The sequence below is a fragment of the Ictidomys tridecemlineatus genome, chromosome 5, assembly GCF_052094955.1.
Source record: "Ictidomys tridecemlineatus isolate mIctTri1 chromosome 5, mIctTri1.hap1, whole genome shotgun sequence".
Taxonomy (NCBI): Eukaryota; Metazoa; Chordata; class Mammalia; order Rodentia; family Sciuridae; genus Ictidomys; species Ictidomys tridecemlineatus.
The window spans coordinates 192,747,137-192,765,986 of NC_135481.1; the positions used below are offsets into that span (position 1 = coordinate 192,747,137).

The following is an 18,850-nucleotide window of genomic DNA, read 5'->3' on the forward strand; positions in this document are numbered from 1 at the left end:
AACTGTGAGAAGAAAGCGGCAGGAGATACTTTTTTTTTTTTTTAAGACACCGTGTTTTAGGGCTTAGATCTGACTACAAAGTCGGCTTCTTTGGCTTGACCATTAGAAGCCGTCCATCCTCTGCTTGTTTCCTGTTGCTATGGTAACAAGTGGTATCTTAAAAGGAAGCAAAGCTGCTCTCTCTCAGCTGTAGGTCAGAGGTCCACAGGAGTCTCCCAGGGATGGGATCAGGTGTCCACAGGGCCGCGTTGCTGCTGTGGGCTCTGGGGTCGAGTCCTTCCTCCTGGGGCTCCCCAGTTGGTCCACATTCCTGGTTGATGGCCCCTTCCTCCCTCTGCAAGATCCGCGGTGTCCCCCCACCTCCTCCTCTCACATCTCTGGCCACAGACCAAAGGGCTCCCCTGCAGGACTCGTGGGGTCACATGGGGACACCTGGGTCCCCTGGGGTGATCTCACCCTCTCAGGGCCGCCTCCTGGTCACATCTGCAAAGTCCTGGGAGGTCACATTCACAGGTTCTGGGGACCAGGGCTGCTTTGGGGCCATTCCTCTGCCACTCTACCTCCCATCAACCCTCCAATGGTGACCGTGGGCTGAGGTGGCCCCACCGGGGACGTGTGTTAGGGGCCCGGACCTCGCAGAGGGTCCTGTCTCCGCCCATCACAGCAGCGGGCCCAGGTCTGCTGGGTCTCTTTGTCCCTCTCACCACGGAGCTGGCCCTTCCTGCCTCCCAGGAGTGAGCAGGTCCCCCTCTCTGGGTCTCATGCACTGTTCATCCTCCTTCCCTCCCGTGCAGGGGGCCTGCCACCTCCGGCCCCTCCCCACCCTCTCCTCCTCCCTCTCCTCTCCCCTCTCCTCCTCCCTCTCCTCTCCCCTCTCCTCCTCCCTCTCCTCTCCTCCTTCTCCGGGAGTCCCCAGACCCCCTGCTCAGCAGACGTGTTTTAATTTCTTGGTGGACTTTCAAGACGTGAAAACCAGTGGCTTACATTTGAACGTCAGGACATCTCAGGACGAGTCCAGATCTCAGGTTTTTCTTGAGAAACTGGAAGCTCCGGCCATCCTGGGCTGCATTCCCGCAGGGCCGCCTGCTCCACCAGTGTGACACAGAGGCCGCTGTCCCCTGGGGCTGGGGCTGGGATTCTGTTGGCCTGGCCCCGCCCGGCCTCTCCGTCGTTCATCTGCAGGACACGGTCATCTGGCTGAGACTGTGTCAAGGCCCCGCTGGGAACAGAGTGTTGCAGGGGGGGGACTTTGCCACAGGCAGGTCCGGGGCTCACCTGGCCTGGGCCTCTGCCACTTCTCTGCTCCGTCACCTTGGGCTTCTCATCTTGGTGTCCTCATCTGTGGGGACCCGTTGCTTAGTCTCCTGCCATCGACTCCCTGCAGTGTGACCTGCTGTGGTCCCATCCCGTGTCCTGCAGGTTGTTGTGACCTGCCTCTCTGGCCACCAGCACCCCTTCCCTGTTATGATGGCCATGTCCCCTGGCAGCAGCAACGCCCCGCTGAGAACCCTGCCGATCCTCCCCGGGAGGGCACGGGCTCAAGTGCCACAGCACCTGGCCCTCCTGGGGCTTGCTGGGCTTGGTGCAGATCCTTCCTGAGAGGTGGTGTGGTCCCTCAAGGCCGGGCCTGTGGTGTGCGGCCTGCTCTGGGGTCTCAAGGACCACGTGACCTTCCAGAGGGTCAACTGTGAGCATGGCCCCGCAGACCCCTGGTACAGACACTGTCATGGGCGGCAGCCCCTTGGGCCGAGGCCCTTGCTGTCCCCAGGTGCAGTGACTGCGTGTCCGTCATCTGTCCCTGCCCTTCCTTGTGCCTGGGTGTTCACATGCGTGTGTGTCTGTCGTGTTCAGGTGGCCCTGGTCCAGTGGACGGAGAGCGTGGGCTTGACCCTGGTGGGCCGAGACCAGTCTTCCATGCAGCTGAGGACCCCTGGCGACCAGATCCTGAACTTCACCATCCTGCAGATCTTCCCCTTCACCTACGAGAGCAAGCGCATGGGCATCATCGTCAGGGTGAGTCCCGCCCCGCACGCCCCGTATGCCCCATGTCCCCGTGGCCTTTCCAGCCCTCCTCAGGGTGGTGTCTGCCGCCCAGACCAACACGGAAGGTGTCTTCTGAGCAGAAAGAGGTCCAGTTCACGGGGCCCACTCCAGTCCTCCGCTCAGCCCAGCCGGGCTGCAGGGATGGGAGGTTCCGATGCCCGGAGGCGGGCAGTTCCTGGTGACACGTGATTCCTTCTATTTTGTTTGATTTAATACACACGTGTTGAGGTTCGACTCAGAGAGCCATCTTAAAGTGAGCGATTCCGTGGTGTTTAGACCTTCCTGGTGTTGCACAAGTCCCCAGCGTGGTCAGGTCTCAAAATGTGTCAAATCGTCATCATCCACAAAAGCAGCCCCTCGCCCACCCTGGCTCCTGGCAGCCACCGCTCTGCTTTCTGTCCCGGGGACTTACCTGTTCCTGGCGTTTCATGTGAATGGAACCGGTCACCGTGGCCTGTGGTCACCGGCTTCTTTCCTGGAGCGTGTTTCCCAGGTGGCCCTGCCGTGGCGCGTGTCTGAGTTTCACTTCTCCTTACGGCTGACCGTATTCCATCGCCGCATGACGGGGTGGATATCATCCTTATCCTAAACGCTGAGACCAGAGGATTTTGGATTTTGGATTTTTTTTTTCTTGGATTTTGGAATATTTGCACGGAGGTAACTTGATACCCTGGAAGGGAGCCTTGGGTCTAAGTGTGAAATTCATCTGTTTCCTATGCACCTTGCACACGTAGGCCCAGGACATTTTCTACAGTGTTTCCAGTGCACTGGTGTTTGATCACAACCTGCCTCAGGACACTTGTGGAATTTTCCACTTGCAACGTCATGTTGGTGCTCAACAAATTTTGGGGTTGGGAGCATTTGTTTGGGGTGAGGGGTGCATGGCCTGTACCATATTTTGCTAATGCGTCCACCCACTGATGGACTTTGGAGTTGTTTGACCACTGGCCATTGTGAATGGTGCTGCTGGGATTGTTCAGGGACGAGGATGAGCGCCTGTTTGGGGTGTGGGGATTGACACGGTGGAGTCAGGCAGGTCGGTTACCTGGTGGCTGGGTAACTCTCTCTTTAGTCTTCTGAGGAACTGCCAAACTATTTTCTAAAATGTTGAACCAATTTATTTTCCCACCAGCAATACATTAAGTTTCCGTTTTCTTCACATTCTTGCCGACACTTGTTACTTAAAATTTTTAACGTGTTTTGATTATGGCCGTCCTTAGGGTTATGCAGAGGTATTGCATCATGGTTTTGATCTGCATTTTCCTAATGATTAATGGCACTGAGCACCTTTTCATGAGTTTTTGGCCATATCTGTATCTTCCAAGAATGTCTTTTCAAGTCCTTTGCCTAGTTTTTAGTTGGGTTGTCCTCTTGTGGATTTTGTAAGGGTTCTTTATATATTCTGGATATTAGACCTTTATAAGATAGATAATTTGCAAGTCTCTCCTTTTACAGGTTGTCTTTTTCACTTTCTTATAATGTCCTTTTATGCACCAAAGTTTCCAATCTCCGTGAAGTTGAGTTTATCTGTTCTCGTTGCTGCTGTTGGCTTTAGTGTCACATCTAAGAATCCATTGCCAACTCCAAAGTCGTGAAGATTCACCCTTGTGTTTTCTTTGGGGAATCTTATAATTTTAGCTTATGGGGTCATTGGAGTCCGTTTTGAGTTAACTTTTACACATGGTGTGAGGTAGGGGCTTCACTCTTTTGCATGTGAATACCCAGTTGATCCAGAACCATTTGCCAAGGAGACTGTGATCTCCTCCGACTGCTCTTGGCACCCTTGCTGCGATTGAACCTGGCGTTTTTCAGTTCATGCGGTCACAGAGTGGGAAGAATGGTGACCAGTCAGCAGTGTCATTTGCTGTACTATTTTAGATTTTTAACCTACTTTCCATTGACACACAGCAGGTGCGCAGGGCAGGGCAGACATACAAGCGTGCATCCCCACTTGTTTTTTGGGGGGTGGTCAGGGAAAAGGATATTTAAAACAAAACAAAGAAAACAGCTCAGCTCTTTGTAGCCCACTTAGGCTCCCAACAGTGTTCGTGGTCAGTTCCAAGGTGGCCGAGAGCCTGGGGTCAATGGCAGGAGAGGTGCGTAGCCACAGCAGTAGTGACAGTGGGAGGGTCACCAGCAGTAACGCGGGTGACAGTTAACCAAGGCTTGCCGTGCACCCATGGCTGTTCTAAGTGATGTCATGGTCAGCCACCTCACTTGCTTCTCACCGTCGTGTAGCAGAGCAGGCACCGTTTATGATTGACGGTCGACAGAGCAGGAAGCTGAGGTGTGGAGGGCTGAGAAGCCACCCGAGGTCACATAGCCGGACCGCGCCAGCAGGGATCCAAGCCCAGGCCGTCTGGCTCCAGCTGGTGGTCTTTTCCTCTAGGACCCAGGGCTATGGTGTGCCAGGAGGTGTGCCCCAAAGCTCAGGGGCACCTGCAGCCTTGTTGGGTCAGTTAGGCATTGCTGCCTTGCAGGTGACACCACCTTCAGTGGGTTGAAACAATGACCTGTGTAGTCCCTGCTAGTCTCTTGGGCCAGGCAGCCGGGCATAGCTTGGCTGGGTCCTCTGGTCAGGATCTGTGAGCGGTCAAGGGGCTGGCCAGGGCCACTCGCTCTACGGTCCTGCTGACGGGATCGGTGTTGTCAGGATCCAGGTCCCTGCGGGTGGGTAGACTGAGGCCTAGCTCTTCACTGACTGGGGACCAGGGACCGCCCTCAGCTCATGCCCAGCCAGCTGTCCATCAGGGCGAGCAGCTGGGAACGTGGACAAGCAGGGAGACACCTCCGCCTGCAACCCAGCATCAGAAGTGACATCCGGTGCTTTAGCCTTTGTCCATGATCACAAGCGAGTTCCCAGGTCCAACCTGTCCTGAGGCGGTGACCAGCGAGGCGTGAACACCAGGAGTGGAGGACACTGGGCACTGCCGTGGAGGCCCCTGCCCCTGCACTGCTGGGGTCACAGGCGCTCTCCGCCTGAGCTGAGGATCCAGAGACGCACGGTGTGGACGTGATGGGAAACGTCCCATCCTAAGGGACTTTTATTTCCAGTGGGAACGCTCAGACCGTGTGGGACCTGATCCTTGGCAACTTTGGGGTGGGGGGAGCCTCTTCTCCCACACAGCTGCGCTTTCCCACTGGCCCACGCCCGCCTGCCCTGAGCACACATCTGCTGCCCAGCGCGCCCAGCCTCACTCCCGTGGGTGAGGCTTCCTGAGGAATCCGAGCCATTATCTCCCACAGAATCGCTCTGATTTCATTCCAGCATTTTTTTTTTTTTTTTAATTCTCGGGCCAGGGGCTCTGCTGAGGTCACTCAGGGGCTGAATCATCATCGGAGAGTCCCCAACGCCCACTTCTCTTAGAACAGGCGAGCGGGACACTCCACCCTTTGTTTGGTGGTAAGAGGCTCTTGTTCCAGACACACGTCATGCTACACGAGGTGGCACATGGCCCTGGGTCTCCCCACGGCAGAAGGGGCCTTGCTGGAAGCCGGGGTGCCTGCAGGTGGCCGGTCTGCCTCACCTACGGCAGCTCCCACTGCCTGAGAGTTTTCAGAGCCAGCGTTCACAGTGCAGGTGTTTAGAACAGGTCACGATGCAGGGAAGGGACTATGAATGGCTCGCCTCCACTCAGGTTTTTTTTCCTGAGCGTACATGACTGTGAATATCCACACACATTTTTATAAAATTGGCGCTGAACTTTTGATCAGTCTTTCCAAGCTTCCCCTCCCCCCTCTGAAACACATGCAGAGGAAGGAAATTTCCTCTTATCGTTAGAATCTGATTTTAGCGTGTGCATGATGCTTTGTTGAAAATGTACCGCTGTTTCATTCACTTTTTATTTTTTTCTTCGGTACTGGGAATTGAACCCAGGGGCTCACAGCTATGTCCCCAGCCCTTTGTATTTTTTTATTTTGAGGAAGCACCTTGCTAAGTTGCCCAGGCTGGCCTTGAACTTGGAATCGTCCTGCCTCAGCTTCCTGGGTTGCTGGGATTACAGGTGTGTGCCACCTCATCCAGCTATTTACTTTTATTTATTTATTTATTTTGGATGCTTAGGTTGTTTCTCATTTTTGACTACTTAAAAAAAAAAATAATACCGTGATCGTGCACCTCGGCAGGCGGTCTTCAATGGCATACCTATTATCTTGCTGATTTTTTCTTACTTTCTGAGTCTTCCTTTATCTCTGGTTTGGGTGGAAATCAGCGTTACACCGCACAGATCTCTCTGTGCTCCTCCAACGTGGCCATTTTCACCCTGGGCTCATTTGACAATCTCTGGAGACACTGTGGGAGGCACAGCCCCAGCCTCTAGTGGTGGAGACCAGGGATTCCGGGTCCTGCGGTGCACAGGAGCCCCACAACGAAGAACAGCCAGGCTCCGGACGTCACTTGTACAGAGGCTGAGACACCCCCTCCTAATGTGGCCACACAGTGTGCCTGTCGTGGGCGGTGACTCTCCGATTCCCGATGTGAGGAAGTGTGGGTCCGGTGCTTTAGCGACTGTGGGCGGTCACAGGGTCGCTCTTGCCGGCCTCTTGCACCCTGCCTGCTGGCCGTGGGAAGGCAGGCCGAACCTGGAGCCTCTCTTTGCCCTACAGGGCTCTGTCCCTAAGCAGGCAGGTGAGGTGGGAGACACTGGTGGCTCTGGGACACTTGTCTTTCCAAAGGAAGGTCATGTCACCTGCTGGGTTTTTGTTGGTACAAGTTGTCCACCGCGTCCCCGGCTTCCCACGTGGAGTGAGCCGGTGCTGTTGGCGTCGTCCGGGTGATCGAGGCTTTGAGCAGGTGCCGGGGAGGACACGTGGGAAGAGGAGCCCCACTGCGGTGCGGCACAGGCAGCCGTCTCTGAGTGTGCGGCGCGGCTCTGCCACGACGTGGGAACGGAGTAAACTGGCGATGAACTGGGCGGGAGGAAATGACTCACCGAGGAGATGTCCATTCGGTGTTTACGTTGGACAGCGCGCCCCAGCTCCCTGGAGCCTCTGTGTAGTGAAGGAAGCCAGGCGGGGGGCGCGGCTTCCTGCAGCCATGTTGGTGAGCGCCCTTTGGGTGGAGGGGAAGGGAGCCTCCCGGGCTTCCATGTTCAGAGCCTCGTGGCCTGGGGGGACTCCCGTGAGTCAGCGCTGTCCCTAACGGCTGTCCGGCTGGGGTGCGGGAAAGCTGGTTTAGAAGAGGCCTGCACCCTGCTCTGCCTTTGGGCGCCGTCCGTTCTCAGGGAAGGCTTTGGGGGATTTGTCTTGGGCTTCCCCGGCAGCAAGACTGAGGCCCAGGAGTCAGGGGCCCTGTCCAGGCTCCGCCTCCCCCGTCTGGAGTCCTGGAGGAGGGGCGGGGGATCGGGCCACACGCCTCCAAGCAGGAGCGCCCAGTGGGCGTCCAGCAGCACCCCATGCCCTCCCGCACTCGCTGAGTCATGCCAACCATCAGCGTCCCTGGACATCCATCGCCAGGTGCCCCCGTGGGGAGTGCGCTGCCACCTGACCGCGGCCAGGGGCCTGCTGCCGTCCCGTCAGGAGCACGGGCACGGGAGGGCTGGATGTGGCCCGTGCCCCGCGGGACGGCTTGTTTGGGCCATGACGGTCCCTGCAGGGAGCACTCTCAGCTGAGGCAGGGAGGAGAAGCCCCTTGCCCAGTGCACACAGCCCTCCTGCCCGGGCAGCGGCGCCATCAGAAAGGCGGGAAGATCTGGGTCACCACGTCCTAGCAAAGCCCCCCACGTGTGGTTCCTGGCTGAGACTGTCACCGGGGGACATCTGCTAATGTCCAGAGGCCTTTCTCGTCATCCCCACGGGGCTGCTGCTGGCCTGTGGTGGGTGGAGGCCAGGCCGCCCCGCTGCGGAGAATCCAGCCCGTCAGGTCAGCTGAGCTGAGGCCCCCGGGCTGCAGCCTGGACCGCAGTTGGACCGTCCGGCAGTTCCCTGGGTAGATCTGCAATAATCGAGTAGTCGAGGAGCGTGGGCGTCCACTCCCCCGGAGCAGTAACGACGTTAAAAACAGGAGTCTTCACTGTTTTGATCTCGCTTTTATCATTCAACGATTTTCCAAGCGCTTTGAGTTTTATTTTCTGTGGCCTTTGCCCCAAAGCGAGGCCCCTCTTGCTTTTTATCTTCGTCCAAGTGGCAGACATTGGCATCCTGTCGGCTCGCTCACTCCGCCCCCACCTCCACCGCGGGCAGCGGGCCTCGGGGCAGAGGCAGTGTGTCCTTCCTGCTCTCATTCCTTTCCGCCCCCTCTAGGATGAATCGACGGGAGAAATCACCTTCTACATGAAGGGGGCGGACGTCGTCATGGCCGGCATCGTCCAGTACAATGACTGGCTGGAGGAAGAGGTGAGCGTGGCGCTGAGTGACCCTGGGCCTCAGGAGCGTGTGTGGAGAGGCTGCGCCCAGTGTGGAGGCCGGCCTCTGTCTTGGGCCTCTGTTGTGGCTGCGTGACCGTCCACCCTGAGACTTAGCAGCTGGAAACGGCACACACTTATTGCTCATGGGGTCTGTGGGTCAGGGACCTGGGTGTGGCCCAGCCGGGCCTCTGCCCTGGGGCCTCCTGCAGACGCAGTGGGGACCCAGTGGGGCCTGTATCTCCCCTGAAGACTCCACCCGGGCAGGGTCTGCTGCTGGGCTCACGGAGGGCTGGGGTAGCTCTCGGCTTCTTGGCTGCTGGACTGAAGGCCTCAGGTCTCTCCAGCTGGTGGCCGCCCCCTGTTCCTCACCGTCTGGGCCTCTCCCTGTGGCCGTGCGCAGCCTGGCAGCTGGCTTCACAAAGTGAGGAGCGCAGGCGAGCTGGGAGTCACCGTCTTTGGCACCCTAATCCCACAAGTGACACCCTCACTCTTGCTACCTTTTGCCAGGAGCACGTCACAGGCCCAGCTCACACCCTAGGGGCAGGTGACTGCGGGCGTGGGGTCGCGGGGGGCCACAGGTCCCAGTTTGTGAGGTGGGCGTTGGCCAGAAGCGGGAGGAGGCTCAGGTCTGTCCAGCCACCAGTGTTCTCTCTCTCGGCTCCAGGGGAACTCCCTGTGTGACGTTCAGTGACATCATCATGCCACGCAGGCATTGGACACCAGGGCCCCTCGGCCAGCCAGTCCCACGGACAAACCCCCCAGGCTGGGTGTGTTTTTCAGATAGGGTTGTGCTTGGCATGTGGAACCCGCGGAGTGGTCTTCACCTGACAGCGTGTTTTGGGGGCCCACGGGAGCAGCCGCTGTACAGCCAGAGGTTGTCTGGGAAAGTATGCCCGGATTAGAGAGCTGTTGGGTTTCTCCACCGGCCAGCACTCCCTGGCCTTTAAGACTCGAGTCTTGAAACATGCCGTGCCCGTCACAGAAAGCCTGCGTGGGAGCTGGGGTTGACCTGTGGGCCTCCCCTCTGCAGCCTCCCCACGAAGCTTGGCTTTGGGGACCGTCACTTGGGGAAAGCAGTTTTCTTTTCCCCTGTCCCCTTTGGAAGGAACACAGGGCACTTCGGTGTCCAGGGTCTCAGGGCCAGGGCCCAGCACAGCCCCCGCTGACCTCTGTCTGCTCTGCAGTGCGGCAACATGGCCCGGGAGGGGCTGCGGGTGCTGGTGGTGGCCAAGAAGTCGCTAGCAGAGGAGCAGTATCAGGACTTTGAGGTGCGTTGTCCCTGCAGCCCCGCCCACCTCCCGGCACACCTCCCTCCGGGGCCTCCTTGCTCACTCCCAGCTGCCCTGACGTCCTTTCTGAGCCCCCACTTCCCCACTGCGCTGTGACCTGACACTTGCTCTCCTCTCTGCCCCGAGCTCTCTCGCCCCAGAGAACTCCCTGGCTTCATTTGGGTCTCAGCTCAAATGCTGCTTCCTCCAGGAAGCCTTCCGGGACCAGCTGTCTAAGGCAGCTCCACCTCGTCGCTCTTGACCCATCGCCCATGTAACTTCCCTGTTCAGGTCTTTTTTTTAAAAAATATTTTTATTAATGTTCAAGGAGTTTTATTATTTATATGCAGTGCTGAGGATTGGACCCAGCGCCTCGCACGTGCTAGACAAGCGCTCTACCACTGAGCCACCCCCAGCCCCCTGTTGGTGTCTTTTAACGTTCACTCCATCCATCTGCCTCTGGAACAAACTCTTTCTGGGGCCGGGGACCTGATCAGGCAGCTCACGCAGGCGTGTGACGTGGCTTGGAGCCCGAGTGCTTCAGGCTGCAGTGGAGGTTGGGAGCTGAATGAGGCTGTGGCCTGCTCCTCCCCTCCCCTGCATGTCCCCGGGGTCCTGGTCTTGCTCCCTGCTGGACCCCTGGTGCCCGGCACAGGGCCAGCGTGCCTGGGCGGGGTGGGCCGCTCCCTCCCCTCCCTAAGCGGTGACGTGTTGGTGTGCCAGGCCCGTTACGTCCAGGCCAAGCTGAGCGTGCATGACCGCTCCCTCAAAGTGGCCACCGTGATCGAGAGCCTGGAGATGGAGATGGAGCTGCTGTGCCTGACCGGCGTGGAGGACCAGCTGCAGGCCGACGTGCGGCCCACGCTGGAGACGCTGAGGAACGCGGGCATCAAGGTAGGGCTGGCGCCTGGGAGCAGAGCCCGGTGACGTCAGTGGTCCCTTCGGCAGAGGGAGGACTTCAGAGGGAAGAAAGTGAGGGTGGGGGGAGCAAGAGGGGACCAGAGTGCCCCTGTGGGATGGGCCACCACTGCCATTGTCCTTGTGTTTGCCCTCTCTGGCCACCTCCCCATCACAGGCTCCCTGAGGGCTGGGACTGCATGTGTCTCCTGGTGGCTCAGGGCCCAGCTCAGCACCCAGTGTGCACACGCTGCCCGTGGCATTGCCCACTGGCCTGCTGGTGGCCGTCTGTCCTTGTGGATGAATGAGGCAGTGACTGACCACCCGACAGAGCCCCGGGCCAGCAGAGTGCCCTGTTCACCTTGCACGTTGTTCAGGGTGGGAGAAAGTCCAGCCTTTATTCTCAAGGGGCCAGTAGAGGGCGCCAGAGGTCCAGGCCCTGTCTCAGGGAGGCCAGTCCTGTGCCTGTGCCCCTGCGTGATAGATGGTCAGCAGACATCCAGAGGGCACTGCGAGACCCTCGTGGTCGGCCGTCACTGGTGCTGTCCTGAGCCTGAGCACAGGTGTCCGGCTGCAGCGTGCACAGCAGCCTGCCCTGACACTGACCCCAGGCAGGAGAGCACGCTGCCCCAGGAGGGGGGGGGTGGCTGGAGAGCCAGGAGCAAGTCTGCATGATCATGCGTCACAGGCTGCGTGCAACTGTGGGCAGCGTGGGTCTGTTCACATCAGTGTCACCACTCATGTGACGTGGGGGGTGTTGTGCCGTGACGTCACCAAGGCTTTGACATCACTAGGCCATGGTTTTCCAGCTCCCTTGCGGTCGTACGGGACCACCGTCATACATGCCGTGGTTGGCACGTGGCCCACGCCCTTTAGTTAACAGGCTCGAAGCTCTGAGAACATGCTGTCCCCTGGCTGCACTCGGGAGCGGCTCCCTGCTGCGTCCTGGGGCTGGAGTTTGGCAGAAGTGGCTCCTTCAGGCCAGGCCCTGGGAGGAGTGTGGGTTAGACCCAGATAGGAACCAGCACGCAGCCCAGTGAGGCCTCGCGGTGTGCAGGTGTCCCTGGAAATCAGGTCCATCACGAGCCTCTGGCTCAGGGGCCTGGTGTAGTGAGGAAATGGCCAACAGGATCCTGTGTGTGTGGCTCGGGGGCCAGGGACCTGCCTCTGCTGCCCTTGGTGTTTGAACCCTGGCCCTGGTGGGGTCTGTGCCCTCTTGTCTCTGGGCTTTGGAGATCTGCTTGTGTCCACCTTGTCCTGGGCTCTCGCTCCTGCTCAGCACTGTCTGTCCACAGGGCCAGGTGTTTGGTTCCCGTCCCGTGGACCTGACTTCTCTGGTTGCTCCGGGGGAGGGTGACCGCAGCAGCTGGCTGGGTGGTCATGTCCGGGGTGTGACCCTTCGCGGGCCAGCAGTGTTAGAGCCTGGGCGTTTTCTGCCCCGGTCTTTGACAGAAACCGAGACCCTGCCGGGAGGTCCTCACCCTGGGGAGCAGCACCGCTGCTGGAGCTGGGGTCCCGGGCACGTCTCCCAGTGCCTTCCTGTCCTCAGTGAGGGGCGTCAGCTGTGGGACAGCCATGATCCCAGTTTCCCAGACTCAGACCCCCAGCTCCTTCCTGGAGTGGGTTCTCTTACATGAAGTCAGGATGCCGGTGCCGAGCCAGGTCCCCTGGGAACGCTGAGTCAGGCCGACACACACCTGGGGAAACCAGACGCATCCCCCTGCCCCCGGCTGACTCCAGGGGCTCCCTCGCGGCCTGGGTTCCCACCTGGCTTCCCATCCACTTCTGTGACCTTTGGCAGGTGACTTGACCTCTCGGTGCCTCTGGGTCCCCCCTCACGGTTTTTGTGGAGGAGAGATCACTGAGCAGGTGCAGCACAGCCGGGTGGCACGGGCCCGGGGAACGTTTGCTGCGTCTTCTTTCCTAGCACTCCCGGACCCTGACTCCCAGACCCCTCCCTGTGGGGAGGGTTAACGGGGTGAGATGGCGAGCAGGGAGCATGTTCCAGCTGGACTCTGAAGACCCAGACTTGGGGCCTGGTTAGGACAAGGGCTCACGGTGTGGCTTTGGGCAGGGCACCTGCCCTCTCTGGGCCCACAGAAATGAAATGCAGAACAATTTGAAAAAAGAGGGGGAAGCACCTGGCGTCTGTCTGGAGCATGGAGAAGGACCGTGAGGTCACAGATCAGAGTTTCCTGTAGGAGCCAAAGTGACCCCTCATCATAGTCTTTAGGATAGGTTGCGTGCTGCTTTGGATTCCCAGGGGGATTACGAGGTCACGGACCGGCCTCGGGGTGTCTCTGGCAGCTTGTGGCGAAGGTCTTTCTACACCTCCCTGCTCTGCCTTTGCTGCCAGCCTGGCTGTTGAGGCCCAGAGTGGACGGGGCACTCCTGGGGTGTCGGGGAGGCGACTGGGTCGGAGCGTGTCGGCTCAGTGCTCTGGGGAGCACCCAGCACGGGCACCCAGGACCCCTTCCTGCCGTGATTCCAGGTGTGGATGCTGACGGGGGACAAGCTGGAGACCGCCACCTGCACAGCCAAGAACGCACACCTGGTGACCAGGAACCAGGACATCCACGTCTTCCGGCTGGTGAAGCACCTCTGTGCTGGGGCCGCATGGGGGGTGCTTGGTCCTGGGACCGCGACACTCAGTCGAGCCCTTAAAGGGGGAAGGGAGCAGCTGGCCACCTGGTTGGCTTGTAGATTACCAAGTGACCAGGGCAGGTGGAGGGATTCCTCTGGGTGGGCTGCAGCCCCGGGTGACACTGTGACCTCCTGGGACTGGAGGTCCTGTCTGCTGCACCCCCAGGAGACACAGCCAGGCTCTATACATAGAATGTGCCTGGGCTTCTGGAAGTTCCACTGACCCTCCCAAGGCCAAGGTCTCTGGAAAGAAAGAACCAGAGCATCAGGGGATCCAGCGAGGGTTGGAGCTGTGGCGTTGTGCACATGTTCTGCCCATGTTACTGGTGCATTCCGCTCTCGTGATTGTATTTGTGACCACAAAACCAGTATCTGCAGCCCTTTCGCGGCCGTTCGCAGATACGTGTCACGTGGCAAAAACTAGAAGCTGACATGCACCTTCCCAGCTGAGGCCGGGCAGGCATGGTCTCCCTCTCCTGTCACTTCTCAGACTGTCATCAGTGGCTTTCCCGTAGCCCAGCTAAGTGTCGAGTGTTAGCGTTTTTGTGCTTTGGTTGGCAGCTTGCTGGTCCAAGTGGCCCTCAGCACGGGCCCTGGAACTGGGCAGTGACCCTGAGCAAGGAATCAGGACGCGTCTTAAGGAGAAAGTACAGTCCACTGAGCTGTGGTGCTGGGCAGCGTTAAGGGACCTAGCGATCTCGAGACAGAGACACAAACCAGGCGTGGGTGTTGACCAGCGTGGAGTGGGCAGAGCCCTGGAGGATCCCGTCCTGTGCCCCTAGAGGAGCCCTTGGGGATCTGCTGGTTCAGTGTTCTCAGCAACCTTATAGAATGTCGCTACCAAGACTCACAGGAACCAGCTGGGTTCTGGAATCAGGGCCCGCAGGCTGTGGCTGCGATGTGCTGTGTCCTGTTGGGATGTAGAGACGCCCACCGGCTTACAGGTTGTGTTTGGCTGCTTTTGAGGGTCAGGTTGGGTCTGCAAAGCCTGCAGCACTTAACATCCGGTCCCTTGCAGAGCAGCTGCCAGCCCCGCAGGACGCTGGCCTCTAGGACCTGCCCTCCAGCACACAGCTGCTACCTTAGGCAGGCCAAGGACCCCACCTCGCTGTCCCTGAGTGTAGGATGAGCTGTTACCGTTGGGCAGCTCGTAGGTCGCTGTGTCAGTGAGTGAAAGGCCCCTGGCACACTGCCAGGCCCCTGACACGAGTGCAGACAGCTCTGGTCCCAGGGGGCGGAAGGCCATGGTGGCTGTGCTACTCTCCGTAGCATGGCAGATGGGACTTCATCTGGCTCTGGGTCTGGTGGCAGAGGAGGGGAAGGGGCCTTGGCCATCGTCTTCACCCTAGTTCCAGGAAACTGCTGCTTCTTCTGTCACCTCCAGAGAGCGAGGCTTTTCCATCTCTCTGTCCCTTGCAGGTGACTAACCGCGGAGAGGCCCACCTTGAGCTGAACGCCTTCCGCAGGAAGCACGACTGTGCCCTGGTCATCTCTGGAGACTCCCTGGAGGTGGGCACGGGGACCCTCGAGAGCCTGGAGCTGTGGGGCAGAGCTGCAGGGGCTAAGCTGTGGGCTGGGGGTGCCCTTGACCCACCCACCTGCTCCCTGCACCCCCCAGGTCTGTCTCAAGTATTATGAGTACGAGTTCATGGAGCTGGCCTGCCAGTGCCCGGCGGTCGTCTGCTGCCGCTGCGCCCCCACCCAGAAGGCCCAGATCGTGCGCCTGCTCCAGGAACGCACTGGGAAGCTCACCTGTGCAGTAGGTAAGCTCACCTGGGCAGTGGGTAAGCTCACCTGGGCAGTAGGTAAGCTCACCTGGGCAGAGGGAAAGCTCACCTGGGCAGTGGGAAAATTCACCTGGGCAGTAGGTAAGCTCATCTGGGCAGTAGGTAAGCTCACCCGGGTAGCAGGTAAGCTCACCTGGGCAGTAGGTAAGCTCACCTGGGCACAGGGAAAGGTCACCTGGGCAGTGGGAAAACTCACCTGGGCAGTAGGTAAGCTCACCTGGGCAGTAGGAAAACTCACCTGGGCAGTGGGTCAGCTTATCTGGGCAGTAGGTAAGCTCACCTGGGCAGAGGGAAAGCTCACCTGGGCAGTGGGAAAGCTCACCTGGGCAGTGGGAAAGCTCACCTGGGCAGTGGGAAAACTCACCTGGACAGTAGGTAAGCTTACCTGGGCAGTAGGTAAGCTCACCTGGGCAGAGGGAAAGCTCACCTGGGCAGTGGGAAAACTCACCTGGGCAGTAGGTAAGCTTACCTGGGCAGTAGGTAAGCTCACCTGGACAGTAGGTAAGCTCACCTGGGCAGATGGGGCCCATTCTGTTGGCCCTGTCCCGCTCTGTATTGGATTTCTTTTCCGTGAGGCTAACAGGACACAGACCGGGTTTTTCTGCACTCCCTGGGCCACTTTGCTCAGGGCGTGATTGTTCCCCACCAGGGGCTCTGACTTGCCCTGGTTGTAGTGTTTGGTGTTTCCCTTTGGGAGAGGGCACGTAGGCGGGCCCAGGAGTCGCCTCTCCTCTGCCCTGGCCCCGGGTCCCTGCGTTCTAGGGTAGGGAGGACCCCACTGTGCAGAGCCGGTCTGGCTCCACTCCCTGCTGGTCATTACTGAGAGGTGCCGCAGGTGGCTCCCTTCACCCTCCCAGCTGGGAACAGGGCGGTGACGCCCAAATAATGCTTACAAGAATCCAAAGGGGAAGGGGTCCCTTTTGGAAGTGGGGCCACCGTGCTGGCCACCACCCGTAGGCACTGCTGTTGGTGCTGTGGCCCTGCCAGCGGGTCTCTCCTGCCCTTCTTCACCTCCCCTCCTTCCCTCTGCTTTCTGTGTCCTGCAGGGGACGGTGGCAATGACGTCAGCATGATTCAGGAGTCCGACTGCGGCGTGGGGGTGGAGGGGAAGGTGAGACGCCCCCGCCCCGCTCCTCTCTGGGGTCTCCTCGCCCTCTTCCCATGGAGAGTCTAGGTAAGGAGCACAGGGCCCCAGGCACCTCGGAGCACCTGGAAGCCAGATCCTCAGCACGGTGGCATAGGTACAGACAGACGATGTTGGCCTTTTGCTCGCCAAGACCTAAATCGACAACAGCAGCAGCAAAAAAAGATGTGTTTTCCACGTTCCTAGAATCCAAGGGTCTTCGGGCCATGTGCCGGTCTCCTGGGCCGTAGGCAGTGTGGTGGCCATCCACCCTCTCTAAAAGTCCTTGGCAATGAGTTTTAGTTTGCTGTAGAGCAATTTTTGCTTTTCCCGTCCTGCCTGCCTCTCATGGTCTACCCTGCTCTCTCTCACCTGTGATCCGCTGAGACGGCCAGGGGAAGACTGGTCTCCAGGTTTGTTGGAACCCGTCTGAGTAAGCGCAGAGGCCCCAGCAGGGCCCGGCAGCTCCCCTGGGCCTTGTTGCCCATCCTCATGATCTGGCTGAATTTTTCCCTTCCCACAGTTTCTTCAGTTCCCAGCCAGCGGTTGATCATTTGAGTTAGAAAGGCAGATGATTCTGGAGTGAGAGATTGAATTTGAAATCTTGGTGAATTTCTTGGAATGTAGGTTTGAAGAAGCATTTTGAATTCAATAAAATTCTTTATAAGTTCCTATATAAAAACAAAAAACCATTTTCCCTTCTGTTAAAAATTATATTCCGAGTCCTCCTTTTTTTTCAAGAGCATCAAAGTAGTAAGTTCTTATGATGAAAAATTAAAATGATTTTAAAATAAAGTGCATCTTTTAAACTGCATCAAGCTACCAACATGGGGTCTTCATCCAACATTTTTCTATGGGTGTACAGTTGGGGGCGCACATGTCTGTTGCATATACTGTAAACGTATTTTACACATGTATGTATAGATATATTACTTTTGTGTATGATCTTAAATTAAAAACACACCATGCATTTTGTTATGCATCTTGCTTAAATCCATTCCATCTTGGATTTTGTTCTACATCAGAGTATGTACAGACATCGTGTCTTACCCTCTTTTTATTTTGAAAAATGTCATCTGTTCCGAAAATTTGAAATAGAACAATGCATACCCATCTGCCCTCTGCTTTGATTTACCAATTGTTAACACTTGCCACGTTCTCGCTTTCTCTCTCTGAATCAGTTGAAAGTAAATGGCACACGTAATCACGTGTCACCCCTAAGTGCTTCAGCGTGGCTCTCAGAACAAGGGTGTTCTCCTGTGCCTGCAGGAGAAGCGTATCGCCCCAGATTTAACACCCATGTGACCGTAGTGTAGGAGAGTCACGGTGGCATTTCCCCGGTTGTCCTTGAAATGTCATCTAGCTTTAAAAAAAAAAAAAAGATCCAGGAACCAATCAGGGATCACAAATTTCATTCATCAGCATGTTTTCATGTCTCTTTAATCTTCTCTAATGTAAAACACTTTTCTCTTTTTTTTTTTTTTTTTTGGAGGAGGCTATTTTTTGTGACATTGTTTCTGAAGCATTTGGGACGGTGGCAGAATGGGCCACAGTGTCTGTGGGTCGGGTTGATCTGTTCCCGTCCCTGTGCACCACAGAAGAGAAATTGCTGGTCCCCTGTGTGTCGGGGTCTCGGTGTCCGGCGGCCCCATTACCGGTGCCCAACAGGGACCTTTCAAAATAAGGGGATTCCACGAGGTGGTTGCACCAACGTCATTCCCACGTCTGCACGCGGAGAGCTGTGTTCAGGCTGCTGCACCTCAGTGTCGACAGCACAGGTGTCCCCCTCGTGCTGGCCTCTGAAGGGAGCCGGTGGACAGCACAGACCCCCGAGTGGCTCTTGGCTTCTGTGCGCATCTCGGGCACGAGCTCTCGGGGCTCCCGAGCACGCTCGGTTGACCCCCACGTTACAACTCTCCGTGATGGAGTATGTTCTTTATTTAAAGAAATTCCTCTTTTAAATCAGATTTAGACTTGGACCACCAACTGCATATAGCTTGAAACCAAAGAACCTCCTTATTGAATTTCTTCAAAGATCTCCTTACCATGTCTTATTTTTTCAATTAAAAAAACGTGTCCGCCTTGACCTCTTGTGCTGCTGACGGTGCCCAATTTCCTTGGATTCCAGGAAGGAAAACAGGCTTCGCTGGCTGCCGACTTCTCCATCACGCAGTTCAAGCACCTGGGCCGACTGCTCATGGTGCACGGCCGCAACAGCTACAAGCGGTCGGCCGCCCTCAGCCAGTTCGTCATCCACAGGAGCCTGTGCATCAGTACCATGCAGGTGGGTGGGCAGCTGGCGCCTCTGTGCAGGTGCCCATGGCCACAGCATGCAGTGGGCAGGCAGCTGGTCCTGGTGCCCAGGTGCAGGTGAAGGTGTGGAGAAAGCCTGGGTCTCAGAGTAGGCCTGGTGCTGTTCCTGGGCCACTTTAAATCCCCCACGTGGCGTGTTAGCTGGTGGCTCTTGGGCAAGTCACTCCACATGGCTCCTCTCTTGAGAGGCGATGGCCCTGCTTGCTGTGTGGCGTGGACATGAGCAGTGGAGCCCGTAGGTGCTTGGCATGGAGCAGGTAGGTGACCATGGTGGCAGTATGGCAACAGGAGTGAGTTCTCCCTGGTGTGCCAGAGTGACGGGCACAGAGGAGACCACAGAGTGAGTGCTCACATGCTGGTTTCTGGGGTGCAGAGGCAGGGACAGCGGGAGGAACCCCAGAGAGTGGCCTGGTTCTCCTGAGCGCTTCCTGG

At 57.8% G+C, this 18,850-nt stretch overlaps 1 protein-coding gene across 3 annotated transcripts in view; it reads left to right on the top strand.

Annotated features, from left to right (window-relative positions):
- Nucleotides 1-18,850, top strand: part of Atp9a (ATPase phospholipid transporting 9A) — a 114,298-nt gene that overhangs the window by 83,156 nt on the left and 12,292 nt on the right. For all 3 annotated transcript variants that reach the window (XM_078051902.1, XM_078051903.1, XM_078051904.1), the window contains 9 exons: nucleotides 1,852-2,013; nucleotides 8,284-8,376; nucleotides 9,572-9,655; nucleotides 10,379-10,549; nucleotides 13,044-13,142; nucleotides 14,615-14,704; nucleotides 14,814-14,958; nucleotides 16,029-16,093; nucleotides 18,234-18,389. In XM_078051902.1, the coding sequence (XP_077908028.1) occupies nucleotides 1,852-2,013; nucleotides 8,284-8,376; nucleotides 9,572-9,655; nucleotides 10,379-10,549; nucleotides 13,044-13,142; nucleotides 14,615-14,704; nucleotides 14,814-14,958; nucleotides 16,029-16,093; nucleotides 18,234-18,389 (1,065 nt within the window). The remainder of the gene's footprint in view (nucleotides 1-1,851; nucleotides 2,014-8,283; nucleotides 8,377-9,571; nucleotides 9,656-10,378; nucleotides 10,550-13,043; nucleotides 13,143-14,614; nucleotides 14,705-14,813; nucleotides 14,959-16,028; nucleotides 16,094-18,233; nucleotides 18,390-18,850) is intronic.